At 40.8% G+C, this 17,658-nt stretch overlaps 1 protein-coding gene across 3 annotated transcripts in view; it reads right to left on the bottom strand.

The window, feature by feature from the left end:
• Nucleotides 1–14,765, bottom strand: part of GLRB (glycine receptor beta) — a 46,719-nt gene extending 31,954 nt beyond the window's left edge. Inside the window, exons 1-4 of one of the 3 annotated variants that reach the window (XM_021396436.1) lie at nucleotides 14,380–14,765; nucleotides 13,224–13,377; nucleotides 2,959–3,065; nucleotides 367–434 (exon numbers count right to left, since the gene is read on the bottom strand). In XM_021396436.1, coding sequence (XP_021252111.1) covers nucleotides 367–434; nucleotides 2,959–3,065; nucleotides 13,224–13,345 — 297 coding nt within the window. In that variant the 5' untranslated portion in view covers nucleotides 13,346–13,377; nucleotides 14,380–14,765. Of the gene's footprint in view, nucleotides 1–366; nucleotides 435–2,958; nucleotides 3,066–5,632; nucleotides 5,719–10,392; nucleotides 10,655–13,223; nucleotides 13,378–14,379 lie in introns of those variants that run through there. The other 2 variants (XM_021396438.1, XM_021396437.1) reach the window with 2 other exon arrangements.

Raw genomic sequence — 17,658 nt, 5'->3', positions numbered from 1 at the left:
TCTCATACAGTAAATAAACAGGACAGTAAGGTCACTGCTTTTCTCCTTCTACTCCTTATTCCTCAGACGTCCATAGAACAGAGAACCTACACGCTTGAGGTTTTTGCATGTATGCTTTTTTTTGCACTCATCTACCAGATTTCCTTTCATGAACATCAGATTCTAAAAGCTGTGACAACCTGTGACAAAAAAAATTAGATTCACAGATTTACAACAAAAGGCACAGTCACTAGCCCCATTATCTTACTTCTCAGTCTGCGCAGTCAAAACAATCATTTGTAGTTTATAGTTCATAATCCTCAGCCTGAAATTTTATTGGATAAGAAAATCTGCATGTGTGCTGCATTCAGTTTATTTCAGTCTTACCATAGTTGTCTCTTGAATTGACCCAAAGCTGTTAATGAAGATATTGACTGCCACATCGACTGGAATTCCTTTAAAAAAAAAAAAAAAAGATTTCTAGTCATTTGCACAATCCAGTGAAGGTACATTATCCTTCCTTTGTGGCTCCTTTATAGAGGAATCACAACATGAAGTATTTTTTATAACTTTCTATTTTCAAATTAATATATACGCATTGTTTTCAAAAGCTATGGTGTTGTTTGCATTGAAACCATGAGAATCATTTTCATAAGAAAACAGAAAAAAAAATCCTCATTCCAGAGTGCTAAGCATAAAGCATTTTACTGATCATAAAACTGAGTCATTTCCAAATTCCATGATTTTCTGCTATCATAGAATGCACCATCCAGCATTAGTTTTACGTGCAGTGCAATAGATAGGGGCAATTCACATCTCTAGTGGTGGACACATTTAACTGTCAAAGACATGACAATGATCAATCACCACAAATTACCTGTTTATGATTTAGGATGACACATTCACTTACATTGTAAAAGGATATTTCTTTGTTCAAGTCAAGTGCATAAATGTACAAGTGTACATACAAGGGGACAAAAGCTGTTTCATGCAGCTTTCACAACTACCTAGCAAGAGAGAGAGAGAAGCAGAAGGCTGCTCCATTTTACAGTGATTACCAATTTGGCAAGAAAAATTTTGAGAAGCCAGCAGCTGTGAAGATATCAAGATGGACTGGATTTTTATCTCTTTTCCACAGCCAGGATTCCTGTAGCTGAAGAGGGCTGGTGTGACAGCTGCTACATCTGCCCTCTGTCACCCTGCAGGAATGGATAGGCAGTCATGTATCTGGTGTTAACAGAAGGTTATCATGAAGTGGGGCGTAGTGGCCTGATAGTTGTGAGAACTAATCACAGTCCACTAGTTTTATTTAGCACCTGTATGTTGAGAGTGTCGGGACACACACTAGATGCATGCATCTGTTGTCATTTACACTACCACAACTGCTTTGTTCGGTGGAATTCTATTTTCAGCAATAAAAGAGATCTAAGAATATAAGACTATCTGGACAGAGAGAACAATTACATTACAAAGTAATGTCTTATTCAATAGTTTTTTTTGTCTATGTACAATATTCCAGAGTACACTTAAGACATAAATTCAAACTTAGTAAGTTCTCTTGGTTCATCAGAAAACTACTACAATAAAATTTCATTTTTTCAGTGAACCAGTTTGTTTTTGTCAATCAGATCAGTTAAGCGTGGTTCTTTCAGTTATGCAATAAGTGGAATAGTGCATTTAATGCCTTATGCCCGTGACAGTGCACCCACTGCAACACTGGTAGCCAGGAGTCTGTACCAGATTTGAATAGGAACTGCAGCCCAAGGAAGCTAGTCATGTGTGAGGAACATTTTAACACGGGCAAAGCACTTGTCAGAAAATATTCTTTTTTTCCACCTCTCTGTAAGCTAACATTACACATCCCCTCTTTTTCTTCAGACTCAGTTCTTACCAGACTGCCATCAGGGATATCAGAAATATAAATCAATCTGCAATATGCTTTATCAGTGGCTACAAGCCTGTTGTGCTGGGAAGCAGGTAGAACAGAGGATGGACATTTATTTTTTGTGACAAAATTCAGTGCTGAGAACAAATAAATACGATTCTACAGAGAATAAGAAAGAAGCAGGAAACCTGCTGAGAATTGAGTTTAATGCAGTTATATAGCTTAGTTAAATAGAATCTGAAATCTAAAACTGTTCTCTTCAAAAGCACAATAAAGATTATAGATTTCCAAAGATCTCATGCTATTATTATGTGTTACAGTAACTCCTAACCTACATATAATTAAGCGTAAGCTGTATAAAGTACTGATTTACGTCAACTTCAATGTCTGCAATATAATAAAATTCCTGTCTTTTTTCCAGCAGGGAAATAATCTAGTTCCTGGAAAGTACAATCTGCAGCTGTATTATTACTAGAGGTTTTGCAGAGCACATGTATTGCAGTCTTCTGTATGTGAAAGGAAATCACATTTGCCTACATGAAACATTCCTACAACAATTGCCTACAACAGTGTATCTCAGAATCACACGTGATTAAACTCATTATCAATCTGAAATCCCAAACTTTGTAAGCAGTATTATTAACATCTCTTCAAAACTACATTTTGCATGTTTTCCAAACAGTGAAACTAGTGATCTCAAATTTTATCTTAAAGGATCCCTATAGAGAATTATAGTAGTTTAAAATACTGTAAAGCAGGGATACTACTAAAGCCCAATTGAAATTGAGCGATTAAGACATATTTTCAAAATGTATTTACAATATCTAATTCAACTAAAAAATAATCTGTTAGAAAAATTTCATAGTAATAATAGTATTAAAACATCGGACACTATTATGATCTTGAAATCCCAATTTATTATATTTCAGCTCAAAAAAAACTGTAAATACCTCCGACAGTTGTAGCCTGTAGAAAATCTTCATCTTTCTTAGAAAGAAATATAGTTATGAATATTACTTCTATATAAACTTTCTGTATGTGAAAAGAAGTTAAATTACAAGGATTAAATAAAAAGGCAGAAATATCTGACAAACCTTTGAAATTAGGTCTTATCCTGGGATCATAGCTGAGCAATAGCCTATTCAAGATATTGCTGGTAGAATTAGCAGGTACTCTTGCGAGGTCTTCAGCTGATTGCTGGCTGTAAAAAGAAGCGCACTAGTTAATAGTAAGACAGAAGCAACAGGTGCTTAAAGTTAACTCATTTTCAAGTCATGCCAGTTCACATGCCAAGCAGTTTTATTCTATACTTCCTTTCTTTGTGATGTTCCAGTACTTTTAACATGTAACAAACATGACAGCTCTCCAACATATGCTAATTGTAAACTTAAGAAAGTCAATAGATAATAAATACTGTAAAATATATAAGAATTTCACTAACTGCTCCCTTCCCTCAGAATATGTATCTAGAAGGACATGATAACTTCATCATAAGAAAGCAGCCACCTGAACTATTTTTAGTGGCTGTCAGATTAGGAACACAAGTAAACTGACAGGCATTTCTTAGGTGCCAAACTACACAGAGGCTTTGGCAGCTTCCTGCTTTCAGTTGCCAATGCTAGTGAGCCCTCCAAGAGCTGCAGACATTGTATAACTGGCAAGTACTAATGAAAGCTTTGTTATGGAAAGTTAGGCTTTGCATGCTGGTTGTTTTTCAGGGTCATCTTAAACATCTTCATTTACTTTGCTGTTATTGTGTTCGGTGTCGCTAAAATTAAAAAGGGCTTGTGACAGGTAAATACAGCTACAAGAGAAACACAAAACCATAGAATCACAGAATCACCAAGGCTGGAAAAGACCTCCAAGATCATCCAGTCCAACCATCCACCTATCACCAATAGTTCTCACTAGACCACATCTGTCAACACAACATCTAAACATTCCTTGAACACCTCCAAGGTCAGTGACTCCACCACCTCCCCGGGCAGCCCATTCCAGCTCCTGACCACTCCTTTGGAGAAGCAGTATTTCCTAACATCCAGCCCGAATCTCCCCTGGTGCAACTTGAGGCCATTCCCTCTCGACCTATCACTAGTTACACGAGAGAAGAGGCCAACCCCCAGCCCACTACAACCTTCCTTCAGGTAGTTAGAGAGAGCCATAAGGTCTCCCCTGAGCCCCCTCTTCTCCAGACTGAACGATCCCAGCTCCCCCAGCTGTTGAGTGGAATAAAAAGCAAGAGTAAGATGCACAGGTCCCCATCCCACCAACAGCAGACTGCTAATGCCCTGGAAATTAATTTTTATGCTGTCTGTAGAATATGTTCAGTAGTGATTTCCACTTTTGAACTCTTGTAATCAGCTTTCCATTCATTTTTTGAGTACTCTGCTGACTCTCTGTCATTAGAATTTAATAACCAACATGCCATGTAAAAATGCCACTAGTATGTCCTTACCCTATGTACAATAACCCTCTGAGAATTTAATGCTAGAGCAAATAAATAACAGCAGGGTTTCTAACCTCTACAAATAATTGATAAATTTACCTTCAAATAATTTTCCTAGGGTTGTGTTTATACCTTTTCATATTTGACCTGAATTTGAATAACCAAATATGTAAAATAACTGATTTATTTCTGTCCCTCTACGGTTTTTGTTCAGTCTTTGGTGATGGCCTTTACCAATGAATAGGTTGTGAGAGAAATACCATGAACCAGTTTTGTACGCTTTCCTTGCAGCTAACACTGACTGGACAACAGGAAAACAAAGGTAACTGTTAATTTAATTTCCATTTTGTGACAGGAACAAAATTGAAAAGAATGTCAATTCAACTGGAAAAAAGGTAGGCAAACACTTCATACACTCTATCTGATACAGAAAGATTCATGGCTTTGCTTCCTTGCAAGTCACACATCTTAACATCTAACACACCTCCATCAGATGCCTAGTGGAATTATATTTATATAGCACAAGCCACAGAGTTTGTTTCTAAATCACATATACCCAGTATTAGTGAAATATCAAACTAAAACTTAACTAAATAACTAATGAACAGACTTAAATCCCAATCTGTTTTTTATTTCTGTAATGTATTATTCAAAAAAGTTCATTAAATAGTAATGATGGCAATAGTCATTAAATAGCGATGATCTGAACCATGTGGAACAATACGGACACACAAACTAAATACAGATGCTTGTAAAATGCAAGGAGGAAACGAGAAAAGAAGCCTGAGAAATAAAATGAGTGAGCATCAAACAGCAAAAGAAAGCCAAATACAGCTGATAGTCTGACAGGTTTATTTGTCTCTTCAATTAAGAGGAGTAAAGCTGCAATTTTGTGAGATGTGAATTGCACTGCAGAAGTATGTTAATACAAGGTTCTATTCAGGTTGTTGGCTCAGAGGTCATCCACAAATTAGGCAAAGGATGATTGCTGCACAGCGAAGCCAGAGATGCGATGAAGACAGGGTGGCAGCACTGCTGTCTGGTAAGGACTATCATGGTCACATTTGCTGCAAGTCCTGTGGTTGCGTTTTGAAATTAAGTGTCACGTGCACACATTTTTCCTCACTTATATAAGAACCAAGTGACACAAGAGCATCAGCTGCTTTGAGCTAGGGAAAGAAAGAAGCCTAGAGTCAGTCATCAGTTTTTTTAAAGGTGACTTTGAATGAAGCAGCTAGAATAGCCACTAGAAAAAAGCTCTGCGGAGACCAGCTATACTTTCACTGTGATCTTTCCTAGTATGTTGTCATCGAACTACTCACTGAGCAGCATTCATGCTACCAAACATCTTCACAAAGACTGGGTTTCCTTCAGAGAGCCTCGCTGGTGAAAAATACCTGGATTTCACCTGTAAATCAATAAATCAGAGCTGTAGCTTTTGGCAAACTCAGATGCTACGTCACTTTCAGAGTGACAGATTAGTTAAATGACTTTATTAACCACTGCAGGGTGGGTTAAGCACTCAGAGCAACTGGCTGGGAAAATTCAAGTCACTGAGATCCCAGCTAAAACACCACCACCCCTGCTCAACCAGCCATTCTGGAAATCATGACATACAAAGGCATAGACCACACTAAAAAGAAAGAATTTAAGCTGAAATCTTCCTTCCCCAAAGAAGCAGTACTCCCATTTTCTAAAGGCTGATTCCCACACAACACCACTCACACTAATTGAAAAGTTACCTACCATCTCTTCTTACCTGATCTAGAATTTTCATGTGAAAATCTCCTAACTAGCCAAAGGTTCCCCTTAAATTTTCACCAGTTACAGCACATTTTTAATACGTTTACTTAAGCTTGCATGAAATGCATGCATAGCTGCTGAGAAGCATAAGGAAATGGAAATGTAGCAACAGTTTTCAAAGTGATTTATCAGTTCTAGTCAAGACACAATGAATACCAAACAAAGGCTAATGCAACTGAAGTCTCACCATTGCCACAAAGCGAATTTAAAAGAAAGTAATAGTAAAGCTAGAAATGCTTTGTTGAGAATTTTACCTAAACAACAATTGTGGGGGGAGGGGGAAAAAAAAGCAAAAAATGTCTTCTCTTTTTCTGCAAGACATGAGAAAGCAAACGGTGTTCTCACTTTACAATGTGTCTACAATGTCTGCAAAAGCAAGAAAGAAAACAAGTACACTAAGTCTGTCAGCATGAAATCTCTGTGGGTTATGACTGGCCTCTCTCCAGTCTGCTTCTGGTATCACTGATGAATAAAAGAATGACTGTAAATACTGTACTGCATGGGATACACAGTGAGATGTCCATCTCCTCTTTCTTCCACTGCAGCTGTACATATTTTATCACTGCCTTTGAAGAACATGATGACATTTTAAATTGATAACAATAGATTATTATCTTCATAATTCATCAATCAACATCCAGAAGTTTAGACGAGCAGATACCCGTGGCAAAAAAGAATCATACTCTTGCTTTGAAATTTATGTAACTTTGTTACATTTGTGCCAAGCAAATATGTCAGAAGACATTACATCTCTCTCTGTTGGGTTATCATGACATCCACTCCAAAACTCACTGAAGCTAGAAGAAGTCCTTATTACAGGCAGAGCCACATGAGGATGACTGGAGAAAGAATGCCAACAATATTTATTCTACACAAATGGGAAGGGGTACCTTTGTTGTTGTTGTTTTAATTCACCTGTTGTGCTGATTCCTGTTCTAAAGATCCCATTACCACTTTAGGATAAATTAATACAGTCTTTACATATGTCGTGACAATCAGGGAAAAAAAATAAGCATGTGTCAGATGGAAGCCAATTCACAATCCATCTTACAATACAATGCAGACCAAAGAGCCCTACTGCATGCGTTTTCCATTGTCAGCATTTACTTAGAGCTCATAATTTGGATAAGCTAATGTCAAGATTTGCCTTTGCACAGATTGTCTGATAGATAAAAATATACATTCCAACTGCTGTTATCTCCCGCAAAATTTCCTATGTAACACTGAAACAACAGATTTAATACAGTTCATCTAATTTATGTGATGGAAACTGGCATTAAAAACTGGCATAAAAATAAGTTCTGGGAAACACAGTACCTGTTATCTGGCTGTACATTGTATGTACTACTTCCCTGATACAAACTATCAGTGTTCTGTTTTGCAGGAATTTGATTTTCTGAGAGAAGTAACTCAAAGATAAAAAAAGGTTAACACAAATCAAATAAACACTGTACAATTTGTTTGAATGATCTCCATGATCTCTAGCATGCTTAAATAGTCAAACTTTCAAACTGTACAGCCTGACTTCTCTACTACTGGTGAGAAAAATTACAATGTCTCCAAAGTCATACTACTTGAATTATACTAAAACCAGGAAGCTCTGAGTAACAGTTTATGCACGCTCACAAATGCAGTTGACAGCTAAACACTTAAAATTAGATGTGCAACTTCAGTCCCTGAATCTGGAGGTAACCCATTAGGGTGAACAAAAAGAAAGTTTCCTTCATTGTGCAACATAAAACACCAGTCCTGCTGGGGCACCCTGAATTGTGGTCTGAAATAGTTCCTTTTCATCTGCTATGGAAAGACCATAAACTCCCAACGTGGGCGTGTAAGCAAGCTTCCTAAAGCTGGGGTTGTGAACAGCTCAGTTAGTACCACTTACTTAGTTCTTGCCTATCAGAAACCCCTACATTTAGCTTTGGTTTCACATTGAGCACTACTCCATGTTGAGGAGCCTTTATACTGCACTCTGAAGTGCTTGTTTCCCTGAAACATGACCAGCAGCCAGAAGTTCAAGCAGAACTGCAGACATTTGTCCACACCAGTTTCCATGTCCTAATTTCTTTTTCTAGATGCGTAAACACCAAGAAGAGCAATGCACACATACTGAAAGGAGCACCATTTTGGTTAGAAAGCAGAGATGGAGAGACATTTCAGATAATCTGCCTGTCAGAGATCTACATGGTGTTAATGAGAACAGAATGTAGTCCTATGGTTTTCCTCACCCTTAGTTTTAGGGTAATTCAATGAGCAGACCTGAGTGCTTTCTCAGTCTGGAGGCTTTCTCTACGTGAAGTACAGGGCTCAAGTCTGTAACTTTTCTGCACAATCATATTGTCTCATCACTATAACATTCAGAATGGAGTGACCATTGCTCACCCGGGAGGGAGGATTACTGAAAGAGATTCAGTCTACCACAGTTAACTACCGTTTCACAAGAGAACTTACGTTTTGTTTGTATAGCCTTATCTTTTACTCCCCAGCACGCTTCTCCATTCTGAACACAAATTCCCAGTCCTCCTGGAATGTGGTCCTGTCTGTCTGGGATCATGGCTTTCCATGAGGGCTACATGCTATAGAATAATTAAACCACTAACCAATTGCTGTTACCACGGGGCAGAAGAATTTTTACAGGAACCAGAAATGGGCTCTGCAATGTCTTTATTTTCAGAGTGACTGAAATGTAACCACTCCCACAAATAAAACCAGGCTGCTGTTTCAACTCCATTCCATCTTCTCCCACAAACTGCATCAACCCTCCCATCACAGCTACAAATTAAATTACTCACAGACTACCAACAGTGTCTTCTACAAGATGGGAATGTTGACAGAGATGATTCCACTTCTCACCATTCGCATTTGAGGAATGATCACACACTACTGATAGAGAGACCACGTAGACCCACGCACTTGGTCAGAAGAAAAGTCCGTGTTCATGGGAGGGTGGAGAGGATCCAGTGTAGAAGACTTTGAACTGTCTTCAGTCTTTATGGGAAGAGCTTGTCAGAAGCTGCCAGTTAACCAACAGACATGTACAGAGCAGTCTTTCCTACAGTTCTATGCTTTAAACACATCCAAAGCTTTTTTTCTTCCTCAGTCCTGCTATCTCTTGTTGTTATTTTTTAAAATAAACTGTTTATTGAACCTTGGCATTTGTGACCTTTCTAAGCTTCTACCCTGGGAGATGGCACAAGCCATGTTTTCTGGAGGGCTTTGAGGGCCATTTTACAGCTTTTGAAGTAGTGGATACGTTTTACTGAATACAAGCCAAAACAAGATTTGTGGGTAAGAAGTCTCTACAGATATCATGCAGTATTCATTTAATCACCTATGTGTATATAAACCTCCATGCAGGAAAATGCATATAAGTGGGAAGGGATGCTACATAAAAGCATAGTCTTTAGATCAAGAGGAAAGAACAGGATTCAGAGACCAAATTAATACTCTGAGTGTTAGGCTCTCTGGGGGACCATCAGCAATTAACAGTGTGTAGGTGAACAGCTGAGTCACCTAAAACCGTAATTAACGAGGATAGCTGTGACTGTGAGCACAGTGCTAACTGATTTTATTAGCTGCTATTTGACACACATCTCTACGCCTTCTGTAACCAAACTTCCCATTCCTTGTCATTTAATTTGCATACAGATCTTGCAAAGGGCTTTGAGAGAGACCTTCTGGGTTACCAAGGACCGTGGGATAACAGCAACAGCTGGAACACTGTAACGTAACTAAAGTATTTATTATGACTCAAAAAAAGGAAAAATGTTCTTCAGCAGTGCTCTTAGAAGAAGTCACAGCTGCGTGTCCAACATGTTTACCAAGAACAGGTATTATGAGGAATTATGAGAAAGTTACACTGAGGGAAAGCAGTAACATTAGACAAAATCTGTTTTGACCACATCTTCCATCCTGAACATGTCTGTCTATACATTTTATTCTCAACATCAGCCCTCACCATGACTAAAATGCAGTAGCTTCTTAAACTTCCTCTGCCACCTGGCAACATTTTCAAAATAATGCCACTACTGGAAGGAAAGTCACACGTACCTATTCAAATGGCTGTCTCTGCCTAGGGCAATTTAAACAAAATACCCATTTTTATCTGATCAAAACTGCCTGAAACATTCACATAGGCTTACCTCACACTAACAAGAAATGTAAAGCAGTCACATTTCTGCTTTACATTTGTGGCACACACTCATGAAGAGTCATAGTACAATTGCCCATTCCATATTATTTTCTAGACTTTAAACCTGAAACTCTCTTTCAATGTTACCTGCAATGCCACTTCACTGCTCATATTTTCCATCCTGCAGACACACAACAACTTGCAGTAGCCTTCAAATGGGAAATCACAGAGGAAACACAGCTTGTGGACAGCCTGTGACCAAGAAATAGATCAAGTGACTAAATCCACCTGTGCCTAATACCAAGTCATCTGTATTCAGTATAGCGAATTTCAAAATAAGCTCTGTAACCTAATAAGACTGTGATCTGCAGAACTCTTAAAGGATTCTCTTCAAGAGCTAGACTAGTTTCCTTCTTTTTTTTTTTTTAAATGCTTTCCATGGAGAGAAAAGGCTAGAGTTTTGTTATATCAAAGCTTCATATTTTATTTTACTATATATCTGCAGTAACTAGCTTCCTAGATTTATGTTGAAAAACTCCCTATTATGAACGTTTAGGTCCAATATATCAATTTACTCCCAGATACAAAATAGAATTTTCCTAAATGAAGGAAGCAAGTATCTGTTTATGAGGCAATAATGAACTTTTTATGGGATTTCTAATCAGCTTGTTTTCAGCTTAATCTAACAGTAGTTAATTTCATGCCAGAGGCACTCATTTAGCTACAGACTCATGTGCTGGATATTAATTAAAGTTCAGGTGTGCTCATTTCTCACACAAACATGCTAAAGTCCAAAACCTAAGCCAGCCCTAACACCACTCATTTCTGAACATTAAACCACACAACTCAAGCAGTATTATCAGACTTAGCACAAATCTATTCTTGAAAAATTGTTTGCATGCATTTGAATTCCATAATAAAATTTGTAAAGTTAGTTCCATGTATTACTAGTGTTTTTTATTTTCTTGAGGAGGTAGAATTTACTTTTTTACATGTTGTAAATAGACAAGAGGCATTATTTTTTACAATAAAGCTTTAAGTACTATTGCACTAGTAATCAACGTAAATTAAAGACAGTTTAAGTTTTCAACATAATGTTTTCTTAGGAATTTGTACCATTCAATCACACAAATGATGCAAAATTCCTCTGTGCTTTACTAGGGAACTTTCCATCCAACCACATCCTCTGAGGCTATTTTTGGTCTCAGGTTATCACCAACTTCCCACTCCACTACTGCGTCATATTTTGGTTTGTTCCTGAGGAAAGACTCCTCTCTTTTTTTGTCCACGGGAAAAAAGCATTAAGAGTAAGCCGCCTCTTTTACAATGCACAGTGTCATCAACTACAGAGGTTTTGTGAAAGGTTATTAGAACACATTGATGGCTGAAAGTTTGTCATCAACAAACTGGACCGCTCGCTCACCTAAGGGGCTGTCCAGCTGCCAGCCACAGCCCAGCAATCCTGCAGCTCCACTACCACAAGTGACTGTGTTTCGAACGGTGAACTTCAGCCAGGTGAGAAACCAACAAATCATTTGTTACTCAGAAAATGACAGGGTTTACTACTCCAGCAGTTAATTCTAACGAACAGCACTGCACATGTGGATATGTCAAACAAACATGGGAACCTGCTGGGATTTTCATAGAAAGCTTTCACTGGCTAGAATGCAAAAATACCATCTAAAACATTATAGCAATTATTCACCTCAAATACTGGTGACAAATGATGTCACATTTATACGTTGCAAAACTATTTGATATCAAGTACAGAGTACCAGGAAATACTGTGCTTCAATGTTCTGAACTGTAATTAAGATCAAGGCAAGAGCAGAGGGAAGAGCTGGCTGCTTTCACAAGACCACGGCAGGTCTGGATTCTGCTCCCAGCTGTGTAATTCACTACCCAAAGACTTCAGTGCTCATGCCTGTCCAGGCAACCATGACATTTCTCCCCTTGCCAGAAGTCCTTACAGTAACTCACACAGAATGCTCTGTACAGAACTCAGCTATTCAAAGGAAACAGGATGGGTATGGGTCATTTCAAATGAGTCATGTCGCATTTGAGATCTGTATCTTAATGCTTCCAAATCCAAAGATATGTCTCATCTTTAGGGTTGGCATGATAAAAAAAAAGAGCACTTGTATGAAGAAATTTTCTAAAAAACTGCCATTACAAATAAATATTAGTATCAGTTTTTAAAAAGAAGGGAAACTTTAAAAGTACCCTTCAAACACAACAATAAAAAGATGACCAGGACTGGCCATGAAAAGGAGAAAAAGGGCCCCCTGAAATAATAGTATGTATCATCCTATCAACCAACATGAAACACAGTGGGCATTAGAAAGTGAAACTCATTTTAGTATGAAATGAATATATTCTCTATTCATCTGGACAATCACTGGTTTTCATTTCTGTATTTTTACAGAGAGATTGCTCCATAAGGTCATGTTTTGTAGAAAGAATTTATCCACCTCCATAAAAACTGTAAATCACCAGTGGAAGCTGTTAAGATATTGGTTCTATTCAGCGTGTGATAAGAACACAAGTAGGACAAGCCTTCTTTTACATAGCTAAGCAAACCAGAAACAGAACTTCAGTACAACAGTTTCAGATCCTCTTAGTGTACTCGTAATATGATGCTAGACAGCTAAGTGTTACAGTACTGCACTACTCTGTGCCCATAAATAGCAAGATACGCACATGGAATCCCCCGCAAACATTTTTAATCATTTTTAAGAATCTGTTTACTATTGCTTAGACTTTTCATTAAAATACATGACCTGTTGTAGAAGAAACAAATTCATTGACAGAACTCAGCTATGTCACTGGTCAAACTCTCTTCCTCTCATTCCTACTCCCCAAAGTCATTCTCTCAATGGAAACTGTCACCTTCCTTGTCAACTGTCACATCATTTTCAGTGTTAAAATAGAGCAGAATCATGATCAAGCAAGAATATCAAAGGAAACACAGAACATACGATGGACAGAGGTACTGCTTCTTTTTTCCCTTTCCTTTCTTTGAAGACTTCTCTTTAGAATAGACTTCTTCTACCCATAAGGAGAATGAGACAAAGAAGAAAATCACTAGCGGGAACTTCATCTTGAAGATTAAAGTTCAGAGAAACGTTTGGTCTACGGCAAAAGAAAATAAATAGGTTTATGTTAGTAGGGTTAAATAGGGCAAATGAGAACACAGGTACAGAAGGTAAATAAATGTTTGGTCTAAGTTGTCACGGGAGAGCCTGTTGAGATGGGAATCTGATACGAAATCAATTTAGGTAATTTTCTGAGCATCAGTGTTTCCCAAAGTTAAGAGAATCGCAGCCAGGTACAGATTAAATGCAAAATAGCTATAGTGTATTTAAAACACAAACAAGATGACCTTCAAAGGGTACCTAACACAAAATCCTCAGAAACCTGGTAGAAGAATTCCTCTCCAAAAATACCATGTATTAACTGCATTAAACATGGTTAAATGTGACCAACCAGTCATTCACCAAGGCAGAGAACTGAGAGGACTCTATGAGCTCTGCACACAGAAAGAGGTATTTATCAGAAAGGGCCGCACATTCAGTCTCACAGATGGAAATGTAAACATCAATGACCATTTTACAGGGAATCTAGATGCAGACTCAGCATTAAATGGGAAGCACAATCCAGAGGGCTCAGCATTACCCCACCCCGTCTGATTTGCCCAGGGAGCACCTGGTCCCAGGCCGGCAGCTCAGCCCGCGTGGGCTCGGGCAGGCCCACCTGCCCAGGGCCGCAGCCACACGGCGCCCTGGGTGTGTTCTATTTTCCATTCCACAGCTGTTTCCTGCGTCACCTCCTTAGGCCAGCGGAGACCTCACCGATTCCTCAGCACCAGCTACACTTCTCACTTATTTAATTACCTGTAAGACTGCCTCCCCCGCACCATCCCGGAGGTTAATTCCATCCCCTCACAAAGCCCCAACCCCACCCGGAGTACCGATGGAGGGGCTTCACCACCCCCAACCGAGCCCGGTACCGGCGCTGCCCCAGCCCCCCGCCCTGCCCCGCCGCCGGGTGCTGGCCGAGGTGCTGACGGGGCCGGAGCGCCCACCCGCGGAGCCGCCACCGGCGGGGCCCGCGCGGCCGCAGCCCTGAGCTCACCGCCACGCACGATCGCGGCCGGGCCAGAGCTGAGAGGAGCGGAGCCGCCGCCGGTGCTCCGTACTCAGAGCCGGCGGCAGTCGGAGAGCCGACGTCGGAGCATGGCGTGGCGTGGCGTGGCGTGGCGCGGCGCGGAGCGGAGCGGAGCGGAAGAGCGGCTCCGGCTAGCGAGCCCTACCACCGGCTGTGCTCCGCGGCTAGTGAGCATGTGCGGAGCGGCGGCGCGGCGGGATCGCAGTGAGCATGTCCTGCCGCCTGCACATGGGCACTGAGCGGCCGGGCTTGGGAGGGAGGGGAAAGGGTTAGTGTGATGTCGGCGGTGGGTAATCGGGCCCTGCCACTGCATAGGGTGGGCTGCAGCAGGAGGGTGATGATACGGAGGGGCACAGAATCACAGAACGGCTTGGGTTGGAAGCGACAGCAAAGCCCACCCAGTCCCAACCCCCTCTGCCATGCGCAGGGCTGCCCCCCACCAGCTCAGCTGCCCAGGGCCCCATCCAGCCTGGCCTTGGGCACCTCCGGGGATGGGGCACCCACAGCTCTCTGGGCAGCTGTGCCAGGGCCTCACCTCTGCATGAAAACTTTCCTCCTAAAATCTAATCTGAATCTCCCCTCTTTCAGCTTAAAACCATTCCCTTTTTTTTTGGTATCACTGTCTGCCTGCATACATCCTCAATCACTTTGTGTTCTCTGAAGCAAGAGCTCTGCATATGCTTCATGCCTATTACATCCCTTTGGTCCCAAATTTTCAAGCAGGCAGAAATTGCTACACAATCAAGTAGCCCTAGGTCAGCAACTGCCCACCCCACATTGTAGTTCAAAGGCATCGTCTCCCATCTGTCTCACGTTCCTTTTAGCAACCAAGCCACTTAAAATTGTCTGTTCCCACGTCTTCCAGCTTTGCCTCCCATCACTCTCAGTATGTACTGCCAGAGCTTCCGTCCATGCTATAATGAAAGAGCAGCACAACCTGAAGATGTACAAAAGCACTTCCTATTCTTCAGAATAGGTACAGTGATTAATAAATACCTCAGAACATGCTTTCTTCAATGCCCTGTCATCCTTACCATACGTCTCTCAAGTTTCGCTTGACTTTGGAGTATAATAACAAAAAGTGGAGAAGATCACAAGTCTGGCAAATGAAAATAAGCGGGCAAATGACCTGATCTGTGCACCATGCCAGGCAGCAAGCAGTGTGTAGGTTTGGTAATACCCACATGCTGGGGTCCCTCAGCTTCACTTTTCCACAGGGTCATAGAATCACAGAACACTGTGAGTTGGAAGGGACCCACAGAGACAACCCAAAATCCAGACCCTATGTCTGAGAGCAGTATCCAAACACCCCTTGAACTCCAGCAGCCTGTGGCCGTGCCCACTGTCCTCTACTGAAGAACCTTTTCCTAACCACTCCCAATCCTCCCCTGACACAGCTCCATGCCATTCCCTCAGGCCCTGCTGCTGTCACAGAGAGCAGAGCTCGGAGCTGCAGGCCGCCATGAGGTCTCCTCTCAGCCCCCTCTGGTCTGGGCTGAACAAACCAATGGGACTAAGCCACTCACTCCTCATACATCCTGCCCTCCGGATCCTTCATCATTTTTGTTGCCCTCCTTTGGACACTCTCCAATACTTTTATGTCCTTATTATGTTGTGGCACCCAAACCTGCACACAGTCCTCAAGGTGAGGCCGCAGAGCAGAGAAGATAATCCCTTCCCTTGCCCGATGGCAGTGCTGGATCTGATGCACCCCAGGATATGGTTGGCACTTCTGGCTGCCAGAGCACACTGCTGACTCAAGACACACTATGATGATAATTCCATGTGCTTCTGAATTGTCTGCTGTACAGTATACATATACTGCCATAGGTGTGTACATGTGTGTGCATCAACATATGTGCATGCAGACGGAAAACACTGTCCTAGTCAGGTCATCTGAAGGCCACAGGTCTCTCAAGATACAGTTTTCGATCTCAAACGCAGGAACTTGCAAAATTAAACAAAGCCAAGTTGTTTCCCGAGACAGCAAAACCCAGAGGCTTCCCACAACACTCTCTGCAAGCATAAATAAATGGTAGAGGAAGCTTATTTTTTAAAGCCCCTCTGAAGTTTATCTATGGAATAGAAACCAAGGTGTTATAGCTGTTCTATGACTGTCATTAAACACGTTTGGGACTGGGTGTCTACTGATTCCTGAGATAGGGACATAAAAAATAAGAGATTTGCTTCAGACATGAGGATGAATGTGGTTTGCATTAAGGAAGCATGAGTGTGGAAGAGCAGCACAAGCACCTCCAGTGTGTGGTAGTGGCAGCAGCAGAGCAACAAATCACTCTGAGCACTGCTGCAGCAGGGTAGGCTCTTTGCACTCTGCTTCTTGCACCACAGAGCCTGGCTGCTTTCCTTCTCATTCTGTGCACAGAGTGCAAAACTGCCTCCATTGGGAGGCACGGATATACAGATGCTTTGTTAGGTTATCTATGTATGTAATATCTTTGTGTCCTGCACCTCACAAGTAATAGCAAATATTGCAAGAAGTATTTCAATAACTCATTGTTTTCAAATGCACCTAAATGAAATAGGTGTCAGTTCTGCCAACTGTACTGCCTCACTCAGAGCTGCCAGAAGAAGCCAGCACTCTCACTCACAGGATTCCGAAGCACAGCCCATGTTTCATTCGGGTGTTGCTCTGCAGTGCCAGGAGAAATCTTATGTAAGATAAATGAAATTAGTAAATAAAAGTTTTACTATTAAATGAATGTATAAGGGCAGAGCCAACCCTCTATCTGCATTCATTGCATTATTAGAGTACAGGAATGGACCCGGTTATTTTTCCCCTGTGTGCACCTGCTGCTGTATCTGCTGTTGGGAACATTTGATTGTGCTCATTTCTCTGATTCAGGAGTGATCTCCAGGCATCCCTGATTTTAGACATTATCCTCATCTAAACCATAGGCAAAATATAACAAGATCTTCCCTAGTGATCAGCCCAGGGATACTAGAAAGTCTTCAGTTTGCAGGAACGTGGAGATCTGGAAATACAGTAGTCTGTTGTTTGAACACTAAAAAATAATGCCATTGCTGTATAGGAATTTCTTTGTTCTTTCTGTTCTTTTAGGCTACTTTCTTAATGTAATGAGTTTTGTATAATCATATTCTGTATGCATGTGTGTTTCAAATGGTTTGTTGCAAACTTTTGATTTTGTTCGACTGATTGACATCACATATTTAGAAAAAAAAAGAGAACTCAGAAATAATAAGTCCTGAATGTTTTCTAAAGACAGC

This window comes from Numida meleagris, chromosome 4 (assembly GCF_002078875.1).
Source record: "Numida meleagris isolate 19003 breed g44 Domestic line chromosome 4, NumMel1.0, whole genome shotgun sequence".
NCBI lineage: Eukaryota > Metazoa > Chordata > Aves > Galliformes > Numididae > Numida > Numida meleagris.
The sequence above is the reverse complement of the archived record's forward strand: the minus strand, read 5'-3'. Positions and strand labels throughout refer to the sequence as shown.